The following is a 23,928-nucleotide window of genomic DNA, read 5'->3' as shown; positions in this document are numbered from 1 at the left end:
GGTTGCTTATTTTCTAGTCTCTTCTCTGATAAAACTATCTATGTGACTTTGGGCAAAGTCTCACTTTGTTGGAACAGGTGACACCGAAAGATGTAGTGGTATGACCTTAGACAAGTTATTTCACCTCTCTGAACCTCATCTGTAAAATGGAGACAATGATAAGACTTGCCTAATTGGGTTGTAGGAATGGTTAAGTGAATACAAAGTATTATTAGCCTAGTGTCTGGCACATTTGTTCAGTCAAGAGAAGTTTCTATCATTATGATGATTATTTTCAAGATTCTATATGTAAAAGAAATAGAAACATTTGTCTATGTAAAGACTTATGCATGAATTTTCATAGTAGCTTTATTTATAAACGCCCCAAACTGTAAACAGTCTAGAAACCCTTCAGTGGGTAAATTGTTAAATAGCAGTATAGCCATACCCTGGAATACCACTTAGCAATAAAAAGGAACAAACTATTGATACAATACAACAACTTGGATGAATCCTAAGAGCATTATGCTGAGAGAAAAGCCAATCCCCAAAGGACATATACTGTATTATTTCATTTACATTTGAAATGTCCAGAAAGACAAATCTATAAAAGCAGATTAGTGATAGCCTAGGGCTAGGGTGCGGTGGATGGGGGTTAACTCTAGGCAGACCTGGGAGATCTTACTGGGGTGATGAAAGTGTTCTAAAACTAGATTGTGGTGATGGTAGCACAGGTGTATAAATTTACTAAAACTCATCAAACTGTACACTTAAAAACGGGTGAATTTTATGTATCTAAATTACACCTTTAAAATATTTTTAAAGGATTCTATGTGTATCTAAAAACAGGATCTGCACAATTGTATTCTGTTGGACCACTGGAAACACGGATCATACAAAACTGTTTTCAATTTTTCACTTACCGAAGGATGGGCTGCTATATATCCATGTGCACTTTTATCTGAAAAGTGAAGATAAAGATATTACCTTTGTTTCATAAAGACTGCCTCATTTAGAGACCATGCTTAAAAAAACTGCATGTGTTTGACCAGAAGGAAATTTTCTGATTCAGTATTAAATAGATACTACGACAAATGACTAGTTTTTCTTAAAATGGCTCACACCCTTACATCATCACCATATTCTCGCCACCCCATTTTATAGATCTTAATGAAGGCCTCTAGTGAATCTCATCTATACTGAGGAGTGTTGAGATAACCTACTCCTGACTGGTATGACTTTACACGTCTATATCCAGAATTTCTCCTCGACTTCCTCCTTCCCTCTCCTCCTCCCTCTCTCATTTCCCTTCCTCCCTTCCACCCTTCCTTCCTTTCCCCTTCCCCTCCTAGGCTATTAGTTAGCATCAACACGAGAGCATAAAGAAAACATATGGTGAGTTTCAGAATAGAGCAATAACTCAGATACTGTTGAGTTCTAACATAGTTTTTTCAGGATTTCATCTTTATAAACTGAGAGAATTTGACACATAAAAACAAAAGGGTTAAAAAGCAGTGGCAGGGCTTCCCTGGTGGCACAGTGGTTGAGAGTCCGCCTGCCGATGCAGGGGACGCGGGTTCGTGCCCCGGTCTGGGAAGATCCCACATGCCGCGGAGCGGCTGGGCCCGTGAGCCATGGCCGCTGAGCCTGCGCGTCCATATCCTGTGCTCCGCAACGGGAGAGGCCACAACAGTGAGAGGCCCGCGTACCACAAAAAAAAAAAAAAAAAAAAAAGCAGTGGCAACGTGGAATAAAGAACAAATTCTGAAAATGTGCCCTGTACTAAAACCAATGCCAAGAGGTAGGGGCTCTTTATAGCTGGAGCACTAATGATACTATTCTCTTCTTTCTTTCTTTCTTTTTTTTTTTTCCGGTACGCGGGCCTCTCACTGTTGTGGCCTCGCCCGTTGTGGAGCACAGGCTCCAGACGCGCAGGCTCAGTGGCCATGGCTCACGGGCCCAGCCGCTCCGCGCCATGTGGGATCTTCCCGGACCGGGGCACAAACCCGCGTCCCCTGCAACGGCAGGCGGACTCTCAACCACTGCACCACCAGGGAAGCCCTCTCTTCTTTCTTTAGATGTAAAATAATAAATTGTTTTAGAGACAAAACCCAGATCATCATTTTCACAATGCAAAATAATTGCTTGGTATATTTTTTCAGTTGCTTACAGTGCAAATTTGGACATCAAACCTTCAAACAAAAGCTGGGTCTACAGGCTAGCAAATGAAGTCGAGATATGGCAGGAATGTAGCCATGTCAATCTCTTATAAATACCAAGACATGATTTCTTTTTTTAAGTCTGATTTTGCGGTCAGATCAAAATAACCCAGCAACCACAAAATTTGTGCTGTGTCACCATGGTGCATGCAATTCAGTGAATCTAAGGGATAAAATAAATTTCAAGAGACCAGGGTTTGATCCAGACACCTCTTACTTCCTAAACGCATGACAAGGCCTGATCCTAAGTGACTCAGTGTCTTCATGCCAGTGAAGAGACAAAACAACAATCGTGATTGCTGATTCAAACTGACAACTACAGCTTCACTGAACAATTTCCTTATTTGAGTTATAAAATCACCCAAGTACTGGAAATCTCCTAACATCAACCTCAACTTCCAACTCATCTTTTGGTTGATTTATGTTGAAGTCATTCAGAAAAGGAACTTGAACTGGCTTCGAATACCCTCCAGGCATTCCGTTCTAATCCTGAGGTTCTGAGATTGGAATTACTTCTTCCCTTTTTTTTTGGGCTGCGCCGCACAGCTTTTGGGATCTTGGTTCCCGACCAGGGATCAAACCCGGGCCCCCTGCCATGGAAGCGCAGAGTCCTAACCACTGGACCGCCAGGGAAGTCCCACTTCTTCACTTTTTGATATCCTAGATTTACTCTTACCTCCGGACGTAAAGCTCATGTACTTCTGGTTGTTGACTGTTTCTTTGGAATCATAGAATTTGAGAACGTCTAGAACGGCTTGGGGGTTCTTCTTCTGTTCCAGCTTTGTTATGTTGGAAGTTTGGAGTAATCGTGCCCATTGCTCAGGAATTCCCTGTGGACAACCAAAGGGAAAGAATGGAAGCTCAGAACATTCGACAGCTGCATTTTCATGTTCCAGTAAAGTTCTTCACCAAGAAGCCCATGCTACCTGTAGGATTACACTTGGGAAACTGAAGTTACACTCTAGATTTAAAGTTAGTAACTTAATAATGCAATCATTCTCTTCTCTAATTAAAACACATAGGTAAAACTAAGATCCAACTTAAAAAGGGTGGGTGGGAGTATGACTGTGATAGAAAAAAAAAAGCGCATGAAAATCACCTCCATATTAACTCTGCTCATCCATGAAATGATGTTTACGGCTTAGCTTATTTTTTCTGGCGACTCAGGGCAGACATAGCAAGACTTCTCTAAATTTGTGCACAGCATAGTATAGTGCAGATCAATAGATTTTATATGACTGGAATAACAGAAGCTGTTTCTGGGCATGTTGCAATCAGAATATCTTTTAGAATAAAAGTAAAGCCTCACCCTTGGTCAGTTCATACTCTGTGGTTATCAAATGTAATTTTTTGGGGGGTCTAGAGCTTTAATATAAAGGGGGATTGAGAGGAGAACAAAAATAGAATCATGGACGAGCAATAACCACAGGGGTGCTAAATAGTAACATTTTCCCTGCAGCTTTCTCCTCTCCTCCCCCCATCCCCTCCTCCCCACTTCGTTCATTGGCCGCATAGAACCTGGGGACAGTGGCAACCATGCCAAAGCCTTCTGAAAATTTGCAATGATCTGAAGCATTTAGAGCAGAGAGGAGGGAGTGTTTGGCAATCTAACCAAGGAGAATTGCAAAAATTACACAGAGAGGTTAGCTTTGCATTGAGCGTTCAGCACTCTTTCCTACACGTTCGGCCTACAGATGTCCCCATTTCATAATTAACCAACCTCCAAGAGAACTTGGAGCGAGAAACAGACACACTCTTCCTGAAGTGCATCTAGACACAATTTACGTGGCTTTGTCCTATGAAGTCTCGGCAAAACAATGTGTGACGTGGGCCTCCAGAGTTTGGGAATGACAACAAAAAAGTGAGATAAGCCAAGCAACAACTCTACTGCACACACATGAACCTGCTGCTGCAGTGCTATGACATCTCAAAGAAGCACTTTGATGCAAGCTTCTTTTGGGCCTGTGACGCACCTCTGGGAGCTTCCCTGGGCACATCTGTGAGCCATAGAGATCTGGCTGTAATGGACGTAAATAAAGAAAGAAAAGAAAGTTAAAACAGAATGTGGGACAACTTAGAAGGTGGGAGGAGATGAAACCAATGGGTCTGAATGGGGAGGGGTTAATCCCTTCTAAAGTGGGGCGGTTATGAAAATAGGGAGGTATTAACTAAATCAGGGGCAGGACAGGCTACAGGACAACAGATTTAAGAAAACAGAGAAAACAACGATGTTCCAAAGTTTGGATGCATAGTTCCACTTTTGGCCAGATGCTTCCTCCATAAATATGCAATAATAAGGATTACCATTAAATGACTGGAGAAATTACTAAAAGGCAGAAACATGAATTTGGAGGGAAGAAGGATGGCATCATGAAAAGCTTCAACGACAATTTGTAAGTTGTTTTTACGACTGGGTGATCACAGGTAGCCAATGGCCATGTGATGAACTTACAAATTTCAGTTCCCAATTCTGGTGAACCATTTTCAATTTCACATTGGAAGTGTCTGTATGGCTAAAATTCAAAGAAGAGGTATATGGTGATGCTGAATTCAACCTGTTCTCATTAAGGTGATTCTTCTGTATTTTGGAGCTAAAGTCGTGGCTGGCTTAGAGAAAACTAGATTAAGGATTTCCCACACAGCCAGACTCTATGTTTGAATTTCTTAGACATTTAGGCCAGGGAAAGGGAAACCATTTCGTTTCAAACCATATTCTGAATAATCTCCATTTTAATGCCGCAGTTCTAAAGTCCCACTTCCCACAAAATAAGATCAGATATAAGGTAACAGCTTTGTCTAAATAAAGATGATATTTCCAATGCTACAGAAACATGCTTTTACCCAACTGATTTGATTTGGGTTACAGGTCTTTGATTCCTGGCATTTGGGGTTACTCCAAGCACAGTGAAAGGACACTTTTACATGCATTCATCACGCAATTTGATGCTAAAGCCTTAAGCCAAAAATTTGAACTCAGGAGCCCATGCATGATCCCAGTTCTGATTCTAAGTGCAATTAATAGCGTTTGGTTAATACTGTAATGGCCAAAGGAGTTATTAAGTGTTACGAAACCAGGTAGGCATTGCACATAACCACCAGAGCAGACATCACTGGCATGATCGTTACCATAATCATTAGAATATTTGCAGTTATTATACATACTCATGGCACTTCTAAACTTTTGTGATAATAGTCTTGTGATCACTAGACAGCAGGAAAAACTGCTGTCAGTTGCAAAAGATCCTCCAGACAACTATACTTACCACGTGACTACACTGCTGACATAATTGTTTTCTTTTTTTAAGTTGAGATAAACCAGTTCATCAATGAAACCTGACACTTCAATTTGAATGTATGCCATGAAGGCATGTAATCAGAAAGCCATAACTCATTACTCCAAATTGAGGTACAAACCCCAAAAGTCAGATAGCTAATGGAGACCTAGAAGTGTGAGCATCAGAAGCCTGACCATGTATGTAATAACAGCTAGATGTACGTCAAGCTGGGGATTGTCCAGTGTAGCCCAGGAGAATGGCAGCATGATACAACAGGCCAAGCATTTATCTTATCATAAGAAATGATAATGTATATCACTCATACCATTTTTCCCTCTGATTGACTTGAAGCGACCGTCACAGGTCTAGAGGTCTGGAAGGGGGAGTTCTGAAGTATTTGGGACAAAAATGGTAATATAAAGGGTAAGGACTTAGAGTAGTTTCATACCCCAAATCTCACCTCCCAACCTAATTTTAACCTCAGGGTCCAAGTGTGTGACCAAGTGTACAAGGTTGCATGGGCCAATTAGCCAAAGGGTAAACACCAAGCAATACACCAAACCAGTGTCCAAATATTCCAAATAACAGGCCCTTGTGAGACAACTGGGCTCGACAGTTCAACAAATTGCTCAAAATTCAACCTCAACAACTGTAATGATCAAATTTAGTAATATGTCCCTCCCCCTCCACGTGAACACACGCATACACACACACACACACACACACACACACACACACACAACCAATTAGTGGTACTGGGGCGATTAAGATCCCATTCTAAATCCTATCAATAAAATGACTTTTAAAAGCTTATTATCATTTGGTATTTTTAAAGTTAGTAAATATAAATCATAGGTTAAGATAGTTAAAAAAAAGGCAGAATTTGGTATCTTTAAAAAACAACGTGGGGACAAATAGTTATGAAAGATTATCACAGCGACAATAAAGTACATCAGATTTCCAAATTTAGCCTGCGTCTCATCTATATATTCAGTGGATTTCTAACAATTGCATCCAAACACTTTATTTTATATTAGGTTTTTAGGAGGAGGGGAAAGGTTCTTGTTTGGTTTGGTTCAGTTGCATCAAAATGTTTTTCACAATTGGAAAGATTGCCCATCACACATTCCACCCCACCCCTCTCTGGTTGATTCTTGGGGTTCTAACTGACAGCAAAGTGAAAATGGATGGTCTCCAGTCAGCAAGATGATGGTGATTCACTTTCCTTCATTTCCATTCGGAACCCATAAAGAACAAAGGAAAAGCTAAAGATAGGGAAATTCTATCAGAAGATGTCAAGCAAGTAGGAAAGAGTGGAAAAAATTTAAAAATTGGAAAGAAACCAGAGTATCACATGAGAATAGTGGAGGGGAAAATTTTCACATCAGAAAACAAAAAGGAAGAATAAAAGAACAGAGAAATATGGAATGACAACAATAAAACAAGAAAAGATTAAACAGAAGAAAAGCACATGGAAAACAAAAAGGTCAAAACAGGAAAGACAGTTCTTAAAATAAAAAAGGGAAGATTTTTAAGATAAAACTTATAATGATTCAGTGCTTTTACTGTTTCAAACACCAGAAAAAATAGTCATCTCTTTGTTTATGATTTTTTAAAAATCTAAACTTGTTCAGATTATAAAAATATATATAAATATTTTTTGTTTTGGGTGGTGATGATGGTGGTGGTAGTGGTGACAGTGAGGTTATATTTTCTAAGTGTAGCTAACAGAATATTCTCAAATACAGCAAAGAACAGAGGCTGGGCTCAAACTCAAGGCCATTTGAATAATATCTCTGACTCCAATGATGAAATTGGCTAAACCAGTATCTCAACTTTATCAATGTCAGCACTTCTTAACGTTCTCTTCTGCTTGCTACTGAGAACATACAATCAGCTCACATCACTTTACAAGGCTAAGATGTTTAGTCAGTTTCCATTTCATTCTCACACTGCTTACTTCCGGAATTGAAAAAAGAAGGTAATTTGTCAGTTCAGAAACATGGTGTGATTCTCCAAATCAAATTAATTTGTTCCTTCTTTTTAAAAATTTAATCTTATGACACAGTCTACTCACTAACCATCATGTTATGAAATAGGAAATTTAATTATTTAATACCTAAATTTCTCTCTGGTTTAAGAATCCAAGAATTAACGGTAATGGTTCTATCAAAGAATTTTTTTCCAGAATGCATTCAAAATTACTCATTATCTCAGAATGCACATTTTGATTGAGGTCCTTACTAGTATAAAAAAGTAGTTAATCTTCCTGAGGACATGTTTCTAGCCACATCTTTTCCTTCATCCATCTAAAAGAAAGATGCCAGATCTTTAAAAAAAAAAAAGGTATAAAATATCATAGATCTGAGATCGTGTGCTATTTGAGCACTAAAAATATCCAAAGAAAGACTGGATCTATAGCTATAGTCTTTCTGGAGAATTCTTACTGGTATTTATTGTGCATTATGTATATATATTATATTTGTATATATGTATATATATATATATACATATATACAAATATAAAGTAAGCATATAACCACTAAAGCATATGATACAACCATCAATATTTCTTCCTGAAACATGGGGTCTGTTGTTTTGAATGTCTACAAAATATACCTGTAAATAAGCCTAAAAATAAGCTATGTTCTTGAAATCAAAGAGAAGAAAAGGTCAATTTTACAGAGATTTTTGGTTAGTGTGGTTAACTTATCTGGGTAATCCAGGTTCCATTGTAAAGCCTGAATTATTCAGATAGACTATCTTCACTGGCCAAGTTGAGTCAATGGTTCTCTGATTCACTTCAAGTGCTAAAGCACAGGCTCAAGCTGAGTCTATCTGGACTACATCTCCTGTGCCATGGTAAATTAGCATTTTCAATCACGTTGAAGGCTAACCGTGATCAGACGTTTCTGTTAAGATGGACAAAATAATTTTGCCAATACTCTTGCCACTCTCTAGTTCCATCTGTGATTGTCTAGGCAAAGTCCATCTTCCTTGAAATCACCAAAGACATCAAGTCTGACATTTTGGGACGTGGCAATTCTTCCTTCAAACCTATTTTCACAAAGGAATCTTTTCATGCCTTACAAAAAAAAAAAAATAAGGAGCTTACTTACAGTGAATTCCCCGGTGACTGCATCAAACCCCACATGAATCGTATGTTCAAAGTCTGAAGGAAGAGAGATCTCTGGGCGTTCTTTCTCTTTCTTCTTATTGGCTAAAGGCAAAATGTTAACATGTATTTATTTGGGATACAGTTTTGGCATCCATAAGTTGTACAATTAGGTTCATCAAAATAATTACAAAGTTGAAAGACAATTGAGTCCAACACAATTATAACAATATTTAACTCCAGAATTTATAATTTTATTTAAATAAATGGCTGAGAGTTTGACAAAATGCTATGTCCAAATAATTTACAAATTTCCAAATCCATTCAAACAAAACTTGCAGTCAAACTGATTTATGTCCTTTACCAGTCTAATGATGTAATCGGCAGGTATCTAGGTATATTGTGTTTAACTGGTCTTGTTGGATCAAATTCCACATACTATAGAAGAAATTCATTAGACTCAAGTCAAGCTAAGCCTTACTATTAGAAAGAAAGAATAGAAAAGTGCTTAAGCTATCTATAAAGTGTTATGAATTGTTTCTATTTTAAACCATAGCTAAATATCAAGTAACTAGAACTTTAATTTACACGTTTACATTATGAAGAGTAGTTTAATAGGCTCTTGGTCTTCTTTCAATGAGAATACTACTGCAAAGCAATAACTCTGCTAGTAAAAAACAAAACACAAATTGTTGCTTTTTACTGAATTAATTTTATTGAGTTCTTAGAAACCTCAAACCAATTCCTTGGTTTCGTCATTTTAGTTCGTAGCTATTTTTCCATGTCCCTATAAATTTTGTCATAGTAGCCATTCGAAATCATTGTTCTCAAGTAACAGATTATTCATAGTGACACAATTATGAAGAAATACATCAATAGTTAATAAATCAAAAGCTTTTAAAGGTATAATCACTGAAGAAATTAAGTTGGGAACTGTAATGAAATTAGTCTATCTCAAAAGAGATCACAGGAGGAAGTTATTATGGAAGCATTGTAAAATGGCATTTCCTAGCTTCCATAATAGAGCAGCAACTTTGAGCATGTATCTCTGATATGGCTGCATTTCATAGTCAAAAAAATAATACTCACCCTAATACTGCGTAAGTCAGCATAAACCAGTTTTGCCCCATTGAAACCAATCAACTTTAGAGTTGCCAGGGTGGCAAATTTAGAACATTCTGGTTCAAAGAGATGTTTCCTTGGCCTCAATTTCAGACAACATTTAACTAACCGTAATGGATCACTGGTTTGGGGGGTTACCCAGGACAAATTTTAAATTCAAAACATTTCATGTTCAAATGTCATTCGTATGGCTTCTTTTCACTTTCTACTCTCTCTCACTGTTCCATATCCGCCAGCCAGAGGACAGAGATATGGGACAGAAATATGGAAATTCAAGTAGTAAGAGGATTAAGATACAGGATTAAGAAAGAAAGGTTGGGGTTGGGGGGGGGGGGCAAGGGTCACTCAAAGTCTTTGCCTGGCCATGGAACACAGTTAGGACTCATTTTGAAAGGTATATATGTGCCACCTAACTTCAGTTCAGCATGGATTCCACATTTACAGTGAGCCTACTTTATTGCCTATCATTTTAACTGAACATTAGAGTTTTGGGTAGGTACTTCTACTTCCCCTGCATGTTTCTGGACTGTAGCTACCTTTTATACTTGTTCACCTACCACTTTTACTTATCCAGAAAGGCAAACAGAACAATCAGCTTTCTGTTCTTGCCACTTCACTGAAGACGTCCCAGCCACTTCTGTAATCGTTTTCTTATTTTCCTCTTTCCTGATCTCCCATCCATGTTGGACATGGCTAACCGCCTCTCTTTATACTTCCTTGACAATGTGGTCTGATTCTCCTCCTCCCTCAGTGAGCATTCTTCATTTGATGGGCATCCTTTCTTCTGCCTTTCCTGGTGCAGTCTTTGGCATTCATTTCTCTTGGATGGCATTCACTCCCAGATACTAACTCATGTTGGGTAATTCCCTAATCTGCGGTTGGCAGGGGGTAGACACAGATTTTGTGGGACCAAAGACTTTATGTAATTTGAGAGGAACGCTCCCTTTAGGGAAAAACAATACAAAATTGCTAGGGCTTCTTCTAGAGCCTTGGAAGAGTCCCAGGCAAGTGAGAAACTCTGAATAAGCAGCTTTATTCACTTCATAGTAAATGTACTCTGGTGGTTGGTGGCCTTTTTGGTGTCAAAGATCACTCTGAAAAATCTGAAGAAAGCTGTGGTACTTCTGTCTATAAAATTGCACTATACACACATATACACAATTTTGCATATAACTTCAGAGGTTCAAAATTCCCCTGGGCTCTAGGTTAAGAACCCCTAGCTTAGTCTCCATCTCTAATCATTGTATCAACTTGCATCCATGACCTCTCTTGCCAGCAAACAGGCTCTCCCTACTTCTCCATTAGCAATGGCTGCACAATTGAAGCCTGTTGACTTAGATGTAAACACTCCACTTCAGCTAAGCTACGTGAATCAGCCTAATGGGGTCTCCCTAAGGCCATCTGGTTGCCAGTCCCTTACCAGCCTAATTATGCCATTCTCTTCACGCAGGACAAAGCGTAACAGAGGCAGGAAGCTCAAACTCGCTCCTCCTTCAGTGTCCATGTTCTCTGTGAAATGATAAGCACTTACCACCCAGATCAGAGAAGGATTAAGGCCTTGGACCCCTCCTCTTTGGGAGGCTCTAAGCAATGAAAAGATTACGACCTCCTCTCTCAAATAAAAGCAATACTACAGCATAAAAAGGGAAGGAAGCCCCAACAGTTCTGATGTTCCTATGATGATTAACTTAAGTCTTTTAAAAAACGACTCTAGATCCCAAATCAAAATGTTTTCACATTTTGGGTGCCCCGACGTGCTGGGCCTTAGGCACATGCTTGCTCTGGCTTTTGGTTATTTCAGCCCTGGCCCAACTGCCCAAATCATAAATTTGGGAGCTTCTTTGACTCCTACTTTAATTCTACCTTAATCAGTCATCGCGTTCTATTTCCCAAACTCACTTTGGATGCATCTTCTTCCTTTCATCTCCACAAACCATCATCTTAGTCCAAGGCACTGGCATTTTTCACCTGGTCTTACTACCTCCAATTTTGCCCCCTGCAATTCATTACTCTGTGGCCGGAGTAATCTTTTGAAATATATATATCTGCCCGCATTCCTCCCTGTAAGATCCTTCAATGGCTCCCCATTACCCAGAAGTTCAGAGTTCATGCTCCTTAGCGTGCTAGCCAAGGGCCTGCTTAATCCGCCCCCAGCGTACCTCTCTACTGTCTATTCTCGCTATGGCCCCCGCTGTTGCATACCCATTTCATGCTCCCTCAACTGCCAAGCTTTTCTCTTACTGCCAAGCTTTTACGCATGCTACACGGAGGCCTGGGGAGTCTTACTTCTCAACGCCCCACATCTGCACCCATTAGTCCTTTTTTTTTTTTTTTTTTTTTTTTGGGTACGTGGGCCTCTCACTGTTGTGGCCACTCCCGTTGCGGAGCACAGGCTCCGGACGCGCAGGCTCAGCGGCCATGGCTCACGGGCCCAGCCGCTCCGCGGCATGTGGGATCTTCCCGGACCGGGGCACGAACCCGTGTCCCCTGCATCGGCAGGCGGACTCTCAACCACTGCGCCACCAGGGAAGCCCCAGTCCTTTTTCTTGAAGACTCACTTTTGTGTTTCCTCTCCTTTGGCAAGTCTTTTCCTGTCTTCCCTCTGCAGACAAAGTTGAATGCCCTTCTCTTCATGCTCCCAGAGAGCTACCCAGTGTGTACTCTGAGTTTGGCCCTTATTAACACTGAATTGTCATTTCTTCTTTACATACCTATCTCTCTAGCTAAAATCTGAGATATTTGACAGCAGAGACTGTATCTTATTCGTTCTCACATTCCCTAGCACCTGGCTTATGTCTGCACATGTAATCACTATCATCTACGGAATATTCACCATGTGCAAAGTGCTTCTAGGGTTATCTCGTTTAATCTCCACCACAATCTTATAAGGCAGGCATTATTATTGTATTATTATTGTTTTACAGATGAGGAAAGTAAGACTCAGTGAAGTTAAACCACATATCCAAGATTACACAGCTGGCAGGTGTCGGAGCCAGGATTTGAACCTAGGTCTCAATTGTGTCTACAGAACCTAAGCTCTTAATAGCGACACTATTTATTACTCAGTAACATTAAAAGAAAACCGCAATAGGGTTGAGCCGTTAGTCTTCAGTAAATGGTTATTGACTGAATGGAAACTAGCTGAGAACTTTTTTCTTTTTTTTTTTTAAGGAATACTAAAATGTCTGTATCTCCCCCAGAAAATTCTGTGAGCAGTGGTTGTTTATATTAAGACTCATCCTAACCTGAATCTTGGGCTCATAAGACGCGGCCTGATCACCTCTGGGTTGATATTTGCAGAGAGCAGAAGAACAAACGAGTACCACTTTCTAAGTGTATCAACCATATTCTATTGGAACCTAGAACGAAGGCCACAAATCGCTGACTAGACCACAGATTACAAATGGTGTTTGGCACTGGGACCCTCTACCTGCTCATGGTTCTGGCTGTAACTCCAGGGGCCAGCCAATCTCTCCAGAATCTCTCATCCTGACATCTTTCTCCATCCCACTACATTTTTTTTGTTTTTGTTTTGCGGTGCGCGGGCCTCTCACTGTTGTGGCCTCTCCCGTTGCAGAGCACAGGCTCCGGACGCGCAGGCTCAGTGGCCATGGCTCACGGGCCCAGCCGCTCCGCGGCATGTGGGATCCTTCCGGACCGGGGCACGAACCCGTGTCCCCTGCATCGGCAGGCGGACTCTCAACCACTGCGCCACCAGGGAAGCCCCCCCACTACATTTTAAAGAAAGAGAAGTCATCTGTCACCTCCTGTACACCCCGACCCCAATGTTCTGCATTTCTCTAGTGACTAGGGCTTACTCCATTAAAATCCCCCTACACCTTCACTTCAACCTCTTCATTAAATGCACTGTTGACTTCTTGCCTTAGGTTCTCAGACTTCACTGTGCATCACCCTCATGTGGGAAACTTCAAAAAAGTAAGCGAGAGAGAGAGATTTCAGAGCCCTGCCCCCAGAGATTCAGGTTTAGCCTGGGGTAGACCTCAGCACCTTTAATTTTTAAATGCCCTCCGGTATTTCCATTAAGCAGCTGGGGTTGAGAAAAAAAATTTTAAACCCTACTATCCAACGAAGGTATCACTTCCTCAGATAATCCTGATGGACGATGACGGTTCTTCCCCATTCCAAGTCTTTAGGTCCAGGGGAATGGAGAAGGGCAGAGTTTCCTCATTTTTATTCCATATTGTTTGTTTGAGATCAGTACTTCTGCACTTTCCTACAAAGCCCCCTCCTTTGAGGTTACTGCCATTTAGTTCTGGCCAAGTCGTCGTATCCACTGAGGACTTTGGCTCGCAGTATTCTTCCCAACACTCAGTGCTGCCATCTCTCTGTGAAACGTAATATACAAATGGACACCTCTTTCATACACACCCTCTCCTTTTAACTCCTTGACCTCCCTCAGCTCTAATGAACTTCATCTCCTTTCCACTTCTTCAATCCACTCCCATGGTCACCATTAAACCAGTGGTTCTCAACCAGGGCTGCTCATCAGAATAACCCGTAGAGTTTCATAAAAATCCCAACACCTTGGGCCCACTCAGAACCTACTATATCAGGATTTCTGAGGATGAGACCTGGGCAAATGATTTTTTTAAGCGCCATAGATGATGTGCAGACAGAGTGGAGAACCACAGCTACCCCAGGCCTCTTCATTACCCAGAATGACCCTTTCTCTGAAATACTCTCTGAAATAACCCTGTTATCTCATTCTCTGGGCCCAGCCTCCCATCCTGCTAGCCTTCTCACTCTTTCATGACCTTATTCCTATTTGACTTGTTCTTTGATGTCAACAAAACTTCCAATCCCTGGATCCTTCCATTTTTAGCCAATTTCTCAGCTTCCTCCTCGCCTAGACTCTGTGGTCCATCATTTAAACTTCTCTTAAGCCAGTGCCCTGGGAACTGTGCTCCTGTGACCCCCTCTTGCAATTCTCCCACAAAACCTTACCCTGACAGAATCCAACTGTGAAATCTCCATTTCCATACGGAAGCTGGTAAAAGTTGTTGGGGGAAAAAGAATCACACAGCCATGCAGATTGGTGCTTACTATAAAGGTCACGGACAGAATTGGGTCATCAATGGCACTGAGCAGTACCCTTCTTGACCCTGGCCAACTTCCTTTCCCACTGCTCTTAGCGAATATTCTAGAATTTCACAACTTCGCTCAAACTTCTGCTTCATCCTCTCCTCCCTTACTTTCAGCGTAAGAAATTCCTTCTACTTCACTGAGAAAAACGGAGGCCATCAGTTTGGAACTCCTTTGACTTCACTTCCTGTCCCGCTCCTATGAATTTATCTCCATCAGTAACATCTCCCTTCACATCTTACCGGAAACAGTGTCCTCTCCTACCTGAGGTTTTTGCCCTCACTGGTGCTCTAGATCCCTGTCCCTCTCACTTCTCCAGGGGTCTCACTCTATCAATTACCTCCTATTTCTTCTTATATCTTCAATCTCTCCCTCTCTACTAACACTTTCTATTTGGCTTCAAAAAAACATGCTGAGATTTCTTTAGTCCTTAAAAATTGAAACCTCCTGCCATCACACAGCTTTCTTTAGTTGTTATAGTCTCTCGAATTTTCCTTCTCTAGCTTAAACTTCTTGAAAAGGCAATCTAGACTCCCTTAAGCCTCACTCTTCAAACCACGGCAATGAGTCTCTGAGGTCCCGAATCGATCTCCTCCCTGAAGACGGCCATTTTCCAGTCCTTACAACCATTGACCTCTCAGTCAAAACTGACATTGCTGACTGTGCACTTCATGAAACTAACTTCTCCCCACCATCTCTCACACAATTCTTTCCTGGAGTCTATTCCTACATTTCTGGGTCTCTTGTAGACAATTTAAATAGTATTCCCCAGGAGCTGTCCTAGGTCCTCATCTCTTATCAACACACCTCTCCCTTTGGTCACCTCATCTACTTGTGCGGTTTCAATCACTATCTAATTCCGTGACTCCCCAGCTGGATCCCCAGCCCTGACCTCTCTGCTGTCCCCTGACTGAACACCTCTATTTGGATGCCTCATAGGCCCCTCACTCGAAATACTTTCAAAAGAAAGTGAATTCTCTACTGCCTTTCCCCATGTAAAATAAGAAACTACAACTCCTCTTGTGTTCCCTACCTCACCCTCCTCTAGTTTCTCTTGTCACCATCTGATAAGTTGCCTAGTTCTATTAATTCTTCCTCATAAATGTTCCCTCTGCATTGCCCTCTTTTATTCTTACAACACTGGCCCTTAGGCCAGGCCACTGTCATTTCTCACCTACCTGAATCCCATAGCCTGACTTGTCTTCTTTCATTGCCCACCCCCCACCCACATTCATTCTTCTCCTGTGGCTAGAGTGATACTGTGAGACACAAATCTGATTATTATTCCCCTGCTTCAATGTTTCCGCATCGCCTTCAGAATCATATTCAAAGCGCTTAGCATTGCACATATAAGCCCTCCAGAACCCGATCCCCAATTCCTTCCACAGCTCTGTCTTCCATGCCTCTCCCACCAGCACTCTATGCACTAGCTATGCTGAACAACCTGTAGTTACAGTCATAGAACCTCAACTAATAGTGTGTCACGCCTACTGTCTTCATAATGCTGCTCCTTGTTTCTGAGATGCCACCCAACTTTTATTAGCTGGCTCTATTCCTTCATTAAGACTCACCTCAGTTGAGTGGTCACCTCCTCCAGGAAGACTTCCCTAACTGCTCCCTTCCCTCAGTCTTCAATAGACGCCCCATCTCAGTGCTCACTTCTCTACTGCACTTACCATGCTGATCTCTACTCATTGACTGATTGTCTGCGTCCCTCGTTAGGCCATCAGTTCCTTAAAGGCAGGAACTGGGACTTATTCACCTCTGTACCCCAACATCTATCTAGCATAGTACTTGATTCAATAGATATTTAATGAATAAGCAAATGAACAAATGAATGGATGAATGAATGACCTTCATTATATGAAATGAGACCCAATATATGGAAACAGGTCATGCCTATTTGCCATTATGTGTTCATGGATAAGGAGACATTGATCCAGGTTCCCCAAGAAGGCTGGGGGGTGGGAGGGTATGTTTTAGAGTAGTTGTTATAGTTGCAGTTGGCGGTGATGGCGTTGTTGCTGTTTTCCCTGCACTAGGGATGCCTCTGTACTCATTCAGGTATATCTCTTGCCTGGTGACACTTTGGGGCCAAAAGCATATATTGGCAACAAGTTGTGCGGGGTTCGAGGTACAGCAAAGCAACCAATTCTCCCCTGGATGAAATCCCAGGATGGTGCTATGTCTGCCTTCTGAAAGCATTTTAGCAATCTGTCACCTGAGTCTTCCTTGTTGTAGGAGTTCCACTTGTCATCTTCCCCTAAAATTCCTGGAAGTTTTGTTGGGCCTTCTCATTGGATGTCACGTCCAGAATTATTTTTTAGAACACTTTCTAGCTCCTTCAAAACAGAGCATGCAGGAAAAGAAAAAGAATAACAGGGGACAGACATAGAGAAATGCTTTCCTATGTAAATTTAGCCTAAAAGAACAGAACAATAATTATTTTTTAAAAAGCAATGGAAAGCACGCAAAGTTACGGTGTACGGCATAATAAAAAAAAGTGACATTGAAAGCCATATAAATACAGAAAGAGAAAACCAAAATAGTATATAAAACATATTTTTTAAATGCAGAAACAAGTTTTCCAAAGGAAAAAGCACTTAGGCTGGCTAGTTCTAAACAGCAAGCATTTCACAGCCCTGGCTCTGAGGAACAACTCTATCTTGCTACTGCCCCAGCTTCCTTTTCCTCTGAACCAGTCAGTAGGTCCGTTAACCAGTATACATGGAACTGTGGATCAGTGTAGTGACAGATTGTGTTGCGTGACTCGTTAGGAACTAAAGTAATATTCTAAGTTTGCGATCTCATTGCGGAAATAAACTTAGCAAACAAGAAGCAACAACTGATACTACCAGACCAACGAAAATTCAGTGCTAAGTTGGGAAAAATAGAGTATAAATGCTGTAGCATGTCAAAATAAAAGAAGATCAGAAAACTGTGGCGGAGAGAGAGGGCTTACTGGAGAGGAGGTAGGATTTGGGAGATGGGTCTTAAAGAATGGGTAGGCAGGAAAGGTAATGGGTAGGCAGGAAAGGTAAGGCATCGCAAGCAGGAAAATCGGGAGAGGCAAAGCTTGGATGCTGAAATGGATACGGCACATTGACGAGGAAGCGAGAAGACAGAAGGGTAAATGGGTAGGGTGTAGTCTTGGAAATCAGGAAGATGAAATTGGAGACAGTGATAACGAATATGCTGGAAAGGCTTTGGGCAGGTGGATGATATGATAGAAAAGGCGTCTTCTGGAAGAGAAGCCAGGTAGCTTTGTGCTGCGAGGGACACGTGGGATGGTAGAGGCAGGCTTCAAAATGGTCCCTGTTTCACACAGACTGAGGAAGAAAATGAATAGTGGGGATGGAATGGGAGGACCTATCTGCCACTGCATCTGTTGCCTCGCAGGATCACCTACTGGGCATTTCCTGCATAAACTGCGTGTCTGATTTCTGCACCTAGATTGAAAATTACCTGAGGACAGGGAATCTTATCGTATATGTAGTATTCCCCGTCCCACGACACACAGTGCAGAGCTAGGCACATAAAAAGCAGGCACAAATCTTTTCTGAGTAAAGCATATAAGTGAACTACAAAAGATGCTCCAGGTAAGCCGACGTTAACATCCAATTCTGTTCTATCTCATTTTTAAATCGCGATAGCTAATAAACTAGATCTGGGCTCAAAGTCCGCACGCAACTCAGATTTAGGCATTGGCTGGTTGCACATGTCTCTATCCTGTGACCTTCCAGAAAGTTCCTTTGAGACAAAGGAGGTCTAAAAAAACATTTTGCTAGGAGGCTCATACTGGAGTTGCTGGAGTTGGAGCTCTCCTAGGAGGGTCGCTTGTCCTACAACCCCTAGCTTGACACTAGAAGCGCTCCCTCCTCTCCCCGCTTTGTGGCGCTCCCCCTACCCAGGTGCAATCTGTACTCAGTGTCATGTGTTCCTGAGGTCAAACAACTTGCGCCGACATGGGGTCATTTCTGGCAGGGGCAGTGAGGGTGTCAGGGTTAGAGATCCTTCATACTAAAATACTTGTTTTTCACCTCAATATTCCTGGGCTTTGCTCTGGGAACGCCATGTTGGAAGGATACAGAAGTATTTTTAAAGGGCCATTCATCTCCTATGGGTGACAACCTTTACTTTTCCCAATAGACGATCCTTAGTGACTTGGTCACTCTTTAGCTGGGTGAGAGGCGCATTCAGTGGTTCGATAATTTCTCCAATTTACTAAGAGGCAGTGCCTCACAAAGATCGTTTACAAAATGTTACCCTTGTGGTCTTTCAAGAATTAAAATGCCTTAGTGTCTACTTAACTACCAGGAAAGTAAATTAAGTACTGGAGTTGGTGTTTTTAAGTTAAAAAATGCCATTTTGCTCCATCCTCTGCTTTGTGGGTCACTGAGCACACCGTTCCATAACTGCCTGCCTACCCAGCCCCCAGCCAGGAAAATGTCCGAGGTCTTATAATTCGGGTAAGAATAAGTATCCCGAAACAGTTCTTTCTATGGCAACAGCAGCCCTGCAGGTGGTGTCAAAAAGGCAAGTGTTCATTGTGAGGGCAAACAGTTCCAGGGGGACTGACTTCTGCAAGGACAGTTCTAGTTTCTGGCACTCCTGCTCTATAAACAAATATCCCGTTTGAGGACATATTATGAGAGGGGACCCACAGGAATTCCTCACCTCCTGAATTCAGGAAGTGCATATGTTCCCTTACAGAGGGGAGAGATTATCTAGTTTTCCTCTGTTTTTTTTTTTTTTTGTAGAAAGAATGACATTTTGTGGACCTTCAAAATTTATTTTTCCCATTGGAAATACTTGAAAGTACTATGTGGTAACTACAATGGAAAGTTAGGCATAAAAATAGATTTTATTCTTGGCTCTAAGAATTTAAAGAAATTGATAGTGCAAGGTTGGTAAAAGATTTAAAAGAGGTTCTACATAACAGATATATTTCTGCTTAAACCTAGCATCTTGGGCAAAATACATACCGATTCTGAGCAGAAAAGGAAACCGATGTTGAGTAAATGAGGAAAAGGGCCCAAATCCTTAAATACTGGATTATGAATGAACCTAAAGGGAGGGATGAGAGGTGACTCTTGTCTTCTATTTTAATATAGTTCTTTATTTTAATTATAACAATATCAGATATTACTTTTGTAATAGAAAAAGATTTTAAAGGCAAAAAAAATAACACAGGAATCAGGGGAAAAAATTAACTATTTTCTGTTTTTACAAAGGCTGTTACTTTCTGCTAGCAAGTTAGGCCCTCAGGAGGATTAACTTATAAAAAGGCATGACTACTGTTGTTAACTGCTGAATGAGAAAATGGGTTAGATTCACCTAAGTTTCACCTGCTTCCATAAAAATTCCATTTCTGCATATTCCATTGGCCAAAACCTATTTTCAAAACAAGTTAGGTGACTCTCATTTTATGGCAAGTGGTATAATAGTCAACCGTCACTGGACCAGGAGTCGGGGATCTAAATTCTAGGCCAGCCTTGCTTTGTAATTAGTAGTGGGGCAAGTTTGTGGAGGTCAGTTAACCTCTCTAAACTTCTGCCTTCCTCTGCAAAATGGATAAACCTTGCCCCCATCACAGGAGGTTTGAAGAAGGTGATGATATGAAAGTACATTGAACGCTGGTAACACCCCTACAACTACCATCAAACACATCATCTCACTAGGAATATACGTATTAGCAGGGTGACTGTGTTTGCTGGAGAATTAAGTAATCTGTCACTTCTTAAACCCAGCTCTTCCATGCTATGAATGATGTCCTTGCAAATATAACTACCAAGAAAGGAGATTAAACTGGGCTATCTTAAACATTCACTGCTCTTACGTCTTTCGTTATATTAGCAAATGCCAGAAGTATATAGTTGGGAAGGCCCATGGTGGAAGGTTCCTTCACCTGCCTTCAGGTAGAACCTGCTAAAGTCATGAGACACCCCCCATAGAGAACCTAGAAAATTTCACCCTTGGTAATTCATAATATTTAATCGGCATATCTGGAATTTCTTTATGGCTAGTTCCATTCCCTCTGGTGGAACAGTAAGCCCATTTCCTCCTGTCAGGTCTTCAGTGGCTATGAAAAACAATATATGCTCTCCATAAACCAGCAGCCTTTAATGTATAGATAAAAACACAAAGTGGTACCCAATTCCTTAAGAGTAGCTACAAGCCCAATTCAGAGGTTGGGTGTTCCATGAGGATGACAGGGAAAAGGAAATGATGGTCCCATGTGAGCCCTTTTAGTGACTCCCACTCACATACAAGCAGACAGCCATCACCTTCAGTGGTATCATCTTCAAAAACTTTCAGCAAAAGTGATCATTCTGGCAAATCATTATGAACTTGACTCTTACCTATCTTCTTCCAGGCAACACACACCGGTTCCAACTCTCATTTACACCCAATTCACACATGCAACAATTTCAATGGAAAATGTTGGAAAACAAAAGGCAAATATGAGGCCATGTCCTCAACTGGACACTTCTGATCATGTGGATAACGATATAGGGCAAAAATACGTTTGAAAGGGGTGGAGGAGGCCTCATTTGTTTTGAGGAAAGCAACTTCATATCCCTTAGCTGGTGTCCAATTCACTCTCTTTGCAACCCTTCATCTTAATGTTTGATACATCTCTCTTGTCTTCCTCTCTTCTCATCCATTTCCTGTACCTTCTCCATCTCCTAATCTCCTTCTCATACACTACTTCCTCTCTCAATCTATTTCTCCCCATTGCTTCTCTCCTTTCATCTATTTATCTCCTAATCCCACATTCCATACTTTGCTTGAATTTGTCTGCTGGTTCTACTGGGCCACCATATTTGTGCCCAGTTTCCCTGTTTACGGGCCTTGAAGTAGAAACACGGGTCCTAGTAGATAGAGTGCATCCTTACCCCACCTTCTTCCCATTTCAAACACAGAGGACTTCTAGGAGTAAAGGAGTAGTACAGGAAGCTCTTCTCCGGGGCAGAGCACTGACCATGGAGGACAAGCAAGATGCCGTGCCCTTTCGCTCCCCAAAGGGCAAGGCAGTGACCTCCAAAGAGCACTCTTTGCTGAGCTGTATGGTCTACATTTGAAGAACCGAGAGGAATGTAAACACCATTCAGGATGTAGTGGTCTCTGACATCTGACCTTCTGCTAACAGAACCCTCAATTAATTGAGACTCCCACTCATAGTTAGTGCAAGGAAAATAACCTTGAGCTACTGCAAGATCCCAAAGGGTCTTCAGCATCACCGAAGAAAGACTGCGTACTGTTCAGTCTAGTTATCACACTAAGTATTTTTTATTGTGCATTAATTAGATGAAAGTTAATAACGTGTATTGACCGAAACATTTGAGTAACAAGACCATAAAGGATAACTGAGTCTTCTTTAATATAACTGTTGCACAGTAATGCTTCCTGCTGTGTAGTGTATATAGAAGATAACATACTCTAGGAGTTATCACAATAATGTGTACGCAATACAATAACAAAACTATACGGCACTTTAAGAACGTTTTCTTCAGTAAAATTTAAAAAAAAAGAACTTTTTCACATATATGAACACACTCAGTTTAGAACCTCAAGCTTCTAAAGTAAGCAACATGTAAGCCAATAAAGTACACATACCAAATGAGAATCTAACCACATCTCTCTTGTCAAGAATATTTTCTTGCCATCATTTCTTTCCAAAAAGACATGAAAAAACGTTTTCTTTCTTTCTGAGTGGCAATAAAAAGTCCCCTCTTCTGAAATTCGGATATGTTTCAAAGTGCACTGCCATCTTCTTAAGGAAAAATGAAAGCCACTGCTGGCTTTTGGATGCTAGGAACATAGTTTACCACCTATCCCTTTGTCTTGTTTCAAGGCAGTGTGACAGAGTAGCACAAGCATGGGGTTTGGAGTCAGAGACACCTGGGAGATTTCTGGCGTCTATCATTTGCTATGTGACCCTAGAGGCTGTCTACTTAAACGCTTTGAGCTTAAATGGCCTCATCTGTAAAAAGGGGTTAATACAGAGTAGTTGTAAGGATGTAAAGATTCAATACACATAAAGTGCCTGTCACACAGCTTGGCACGTAGGAACTAATGGGTAAATGACAGATCACTTCCTATTCGTCTTGAGCTGATTTAGCCAACTATCCCCTCGTACGCCTCCAGGAAGGGGGGCCTTCACTTCCATTTGCAGGCTCACCAGCTCCCAAATCTCTCGATTTCCCACAAACAAAATGCACATGAACTGTGCTCACTAAAGACACAGCCCTTCATACAGCATTGCATGCCCCCTGAAGCACACCTAATGCTCTAGTACAGCACAAGACAAAGACGCATAAGCACGCTTCAGAAGACACAGACGTCACATAGGACACGTCACCTCCAAAGCAGCCTCACCTGCTTCTTTCCCACATGTTCTTCCAAGCTTCCAGTCCTTAACATTGATTATTTTTAGAGGTACTATGCCATTTTCAGAGTCCTGGCTGATTCATTTGCCTCATTGCCTTTGCCTTATTGTTTTATTTATTCATGTATTTTTTCATGTATTTATTTACCCATCCATGTATTCATTCCCCACCTTGTTCCAAAATAGATATAAGACGGCTTACAAGAATACACAAAATACAGTATGATAGCAGCAGAAATCCAAAGTCGATATAGTGAAAGGAAAAAAAAAATAGAACAAAGATAGGCACATAAAACGGAGCCTGGAAGAAAGCTATACAAAGTGATACATACCATAGAGGCCCGTTACAAGTGCTAGGCAGGGGCCATACATCTGGCTCCACGCTTTCTAGTGGCCAACAAAAGAGAAACCTGATCAGTCTCACACTTCACAGGGTCCTTAAAGGAACATCAAACCACTTGTTCAGGATGTCCTTTTCCTGGTCTAAATTCTGAAAACTTTTGTAAGGTGAAGCATCATAATTTCGTGGCAAACTGTCCCTCTTACTTTGCTCTAACACCAAGATTCAGCTCCTGGAAAGGCCTCCAACCAAGACAGGTCCTCCATCTGGAAATTACTTTTACTACTTGTTTTTCTTCTACCTGTCTCTTGAAGTTCCATTTGGTCAATGAAATGTAGCTATTAAAGAGACCCCTTAAAACACACAAAAACCTCTGCTGTCAC

At 41.2% G+C, this 23,928-nt stretch overlaps 1 protein-coding gene across 1 annotated transcript in view; it reads right to left on the bottom strand.

Annotated features, from left to right (window-relative positions):
* Positions 1-23,928, bottom strand: part of PAK3 (p21 (RAC1) activated kinase 3) — a 107,398-nt gene that overhangs the window by 58,244 nt on the left and 25,226 nt on the right. The window contains exons 3-7 of the mRNA XM_082680815.1: positions 8,593-8,693; positions 5,799-5,861; positions 4,172-4,216; positions 2,875-3,028; positions 903-940 (exon numbers count right to left, since the gene is read on the bottom strand). Of these exons, the coding sequence (XP_082536941.1) occupies positions 903-940; positions 2,875-3,028; positions 4,172-4,216; positions 5,799-5,861; positions 8,593-8,693 (401 nt within the window). The remainder of the gene's footprint in view (positions 1-902; positions 941-2,874; positions 3,029-4,171; positions 4,217-5,798; positions 5,862-8,592; positions 8,694-23,928) is intronic.

Source organism: Grampus griseus, assembly GCF_964374135.1.
Source record: "Grampus griseus genome assembly, chromosome: X".
Lineage (NCBI taxonomy): Eukaryota > Metazoa > Chordata > Mammalia > Artiodactyla > Delphinidae > Grampus > Grampus griseus.
Note: the sequence above shows the minus strand (reverse complement) of the source record. Positions and strands in the feature narration are given on the sequence as shown.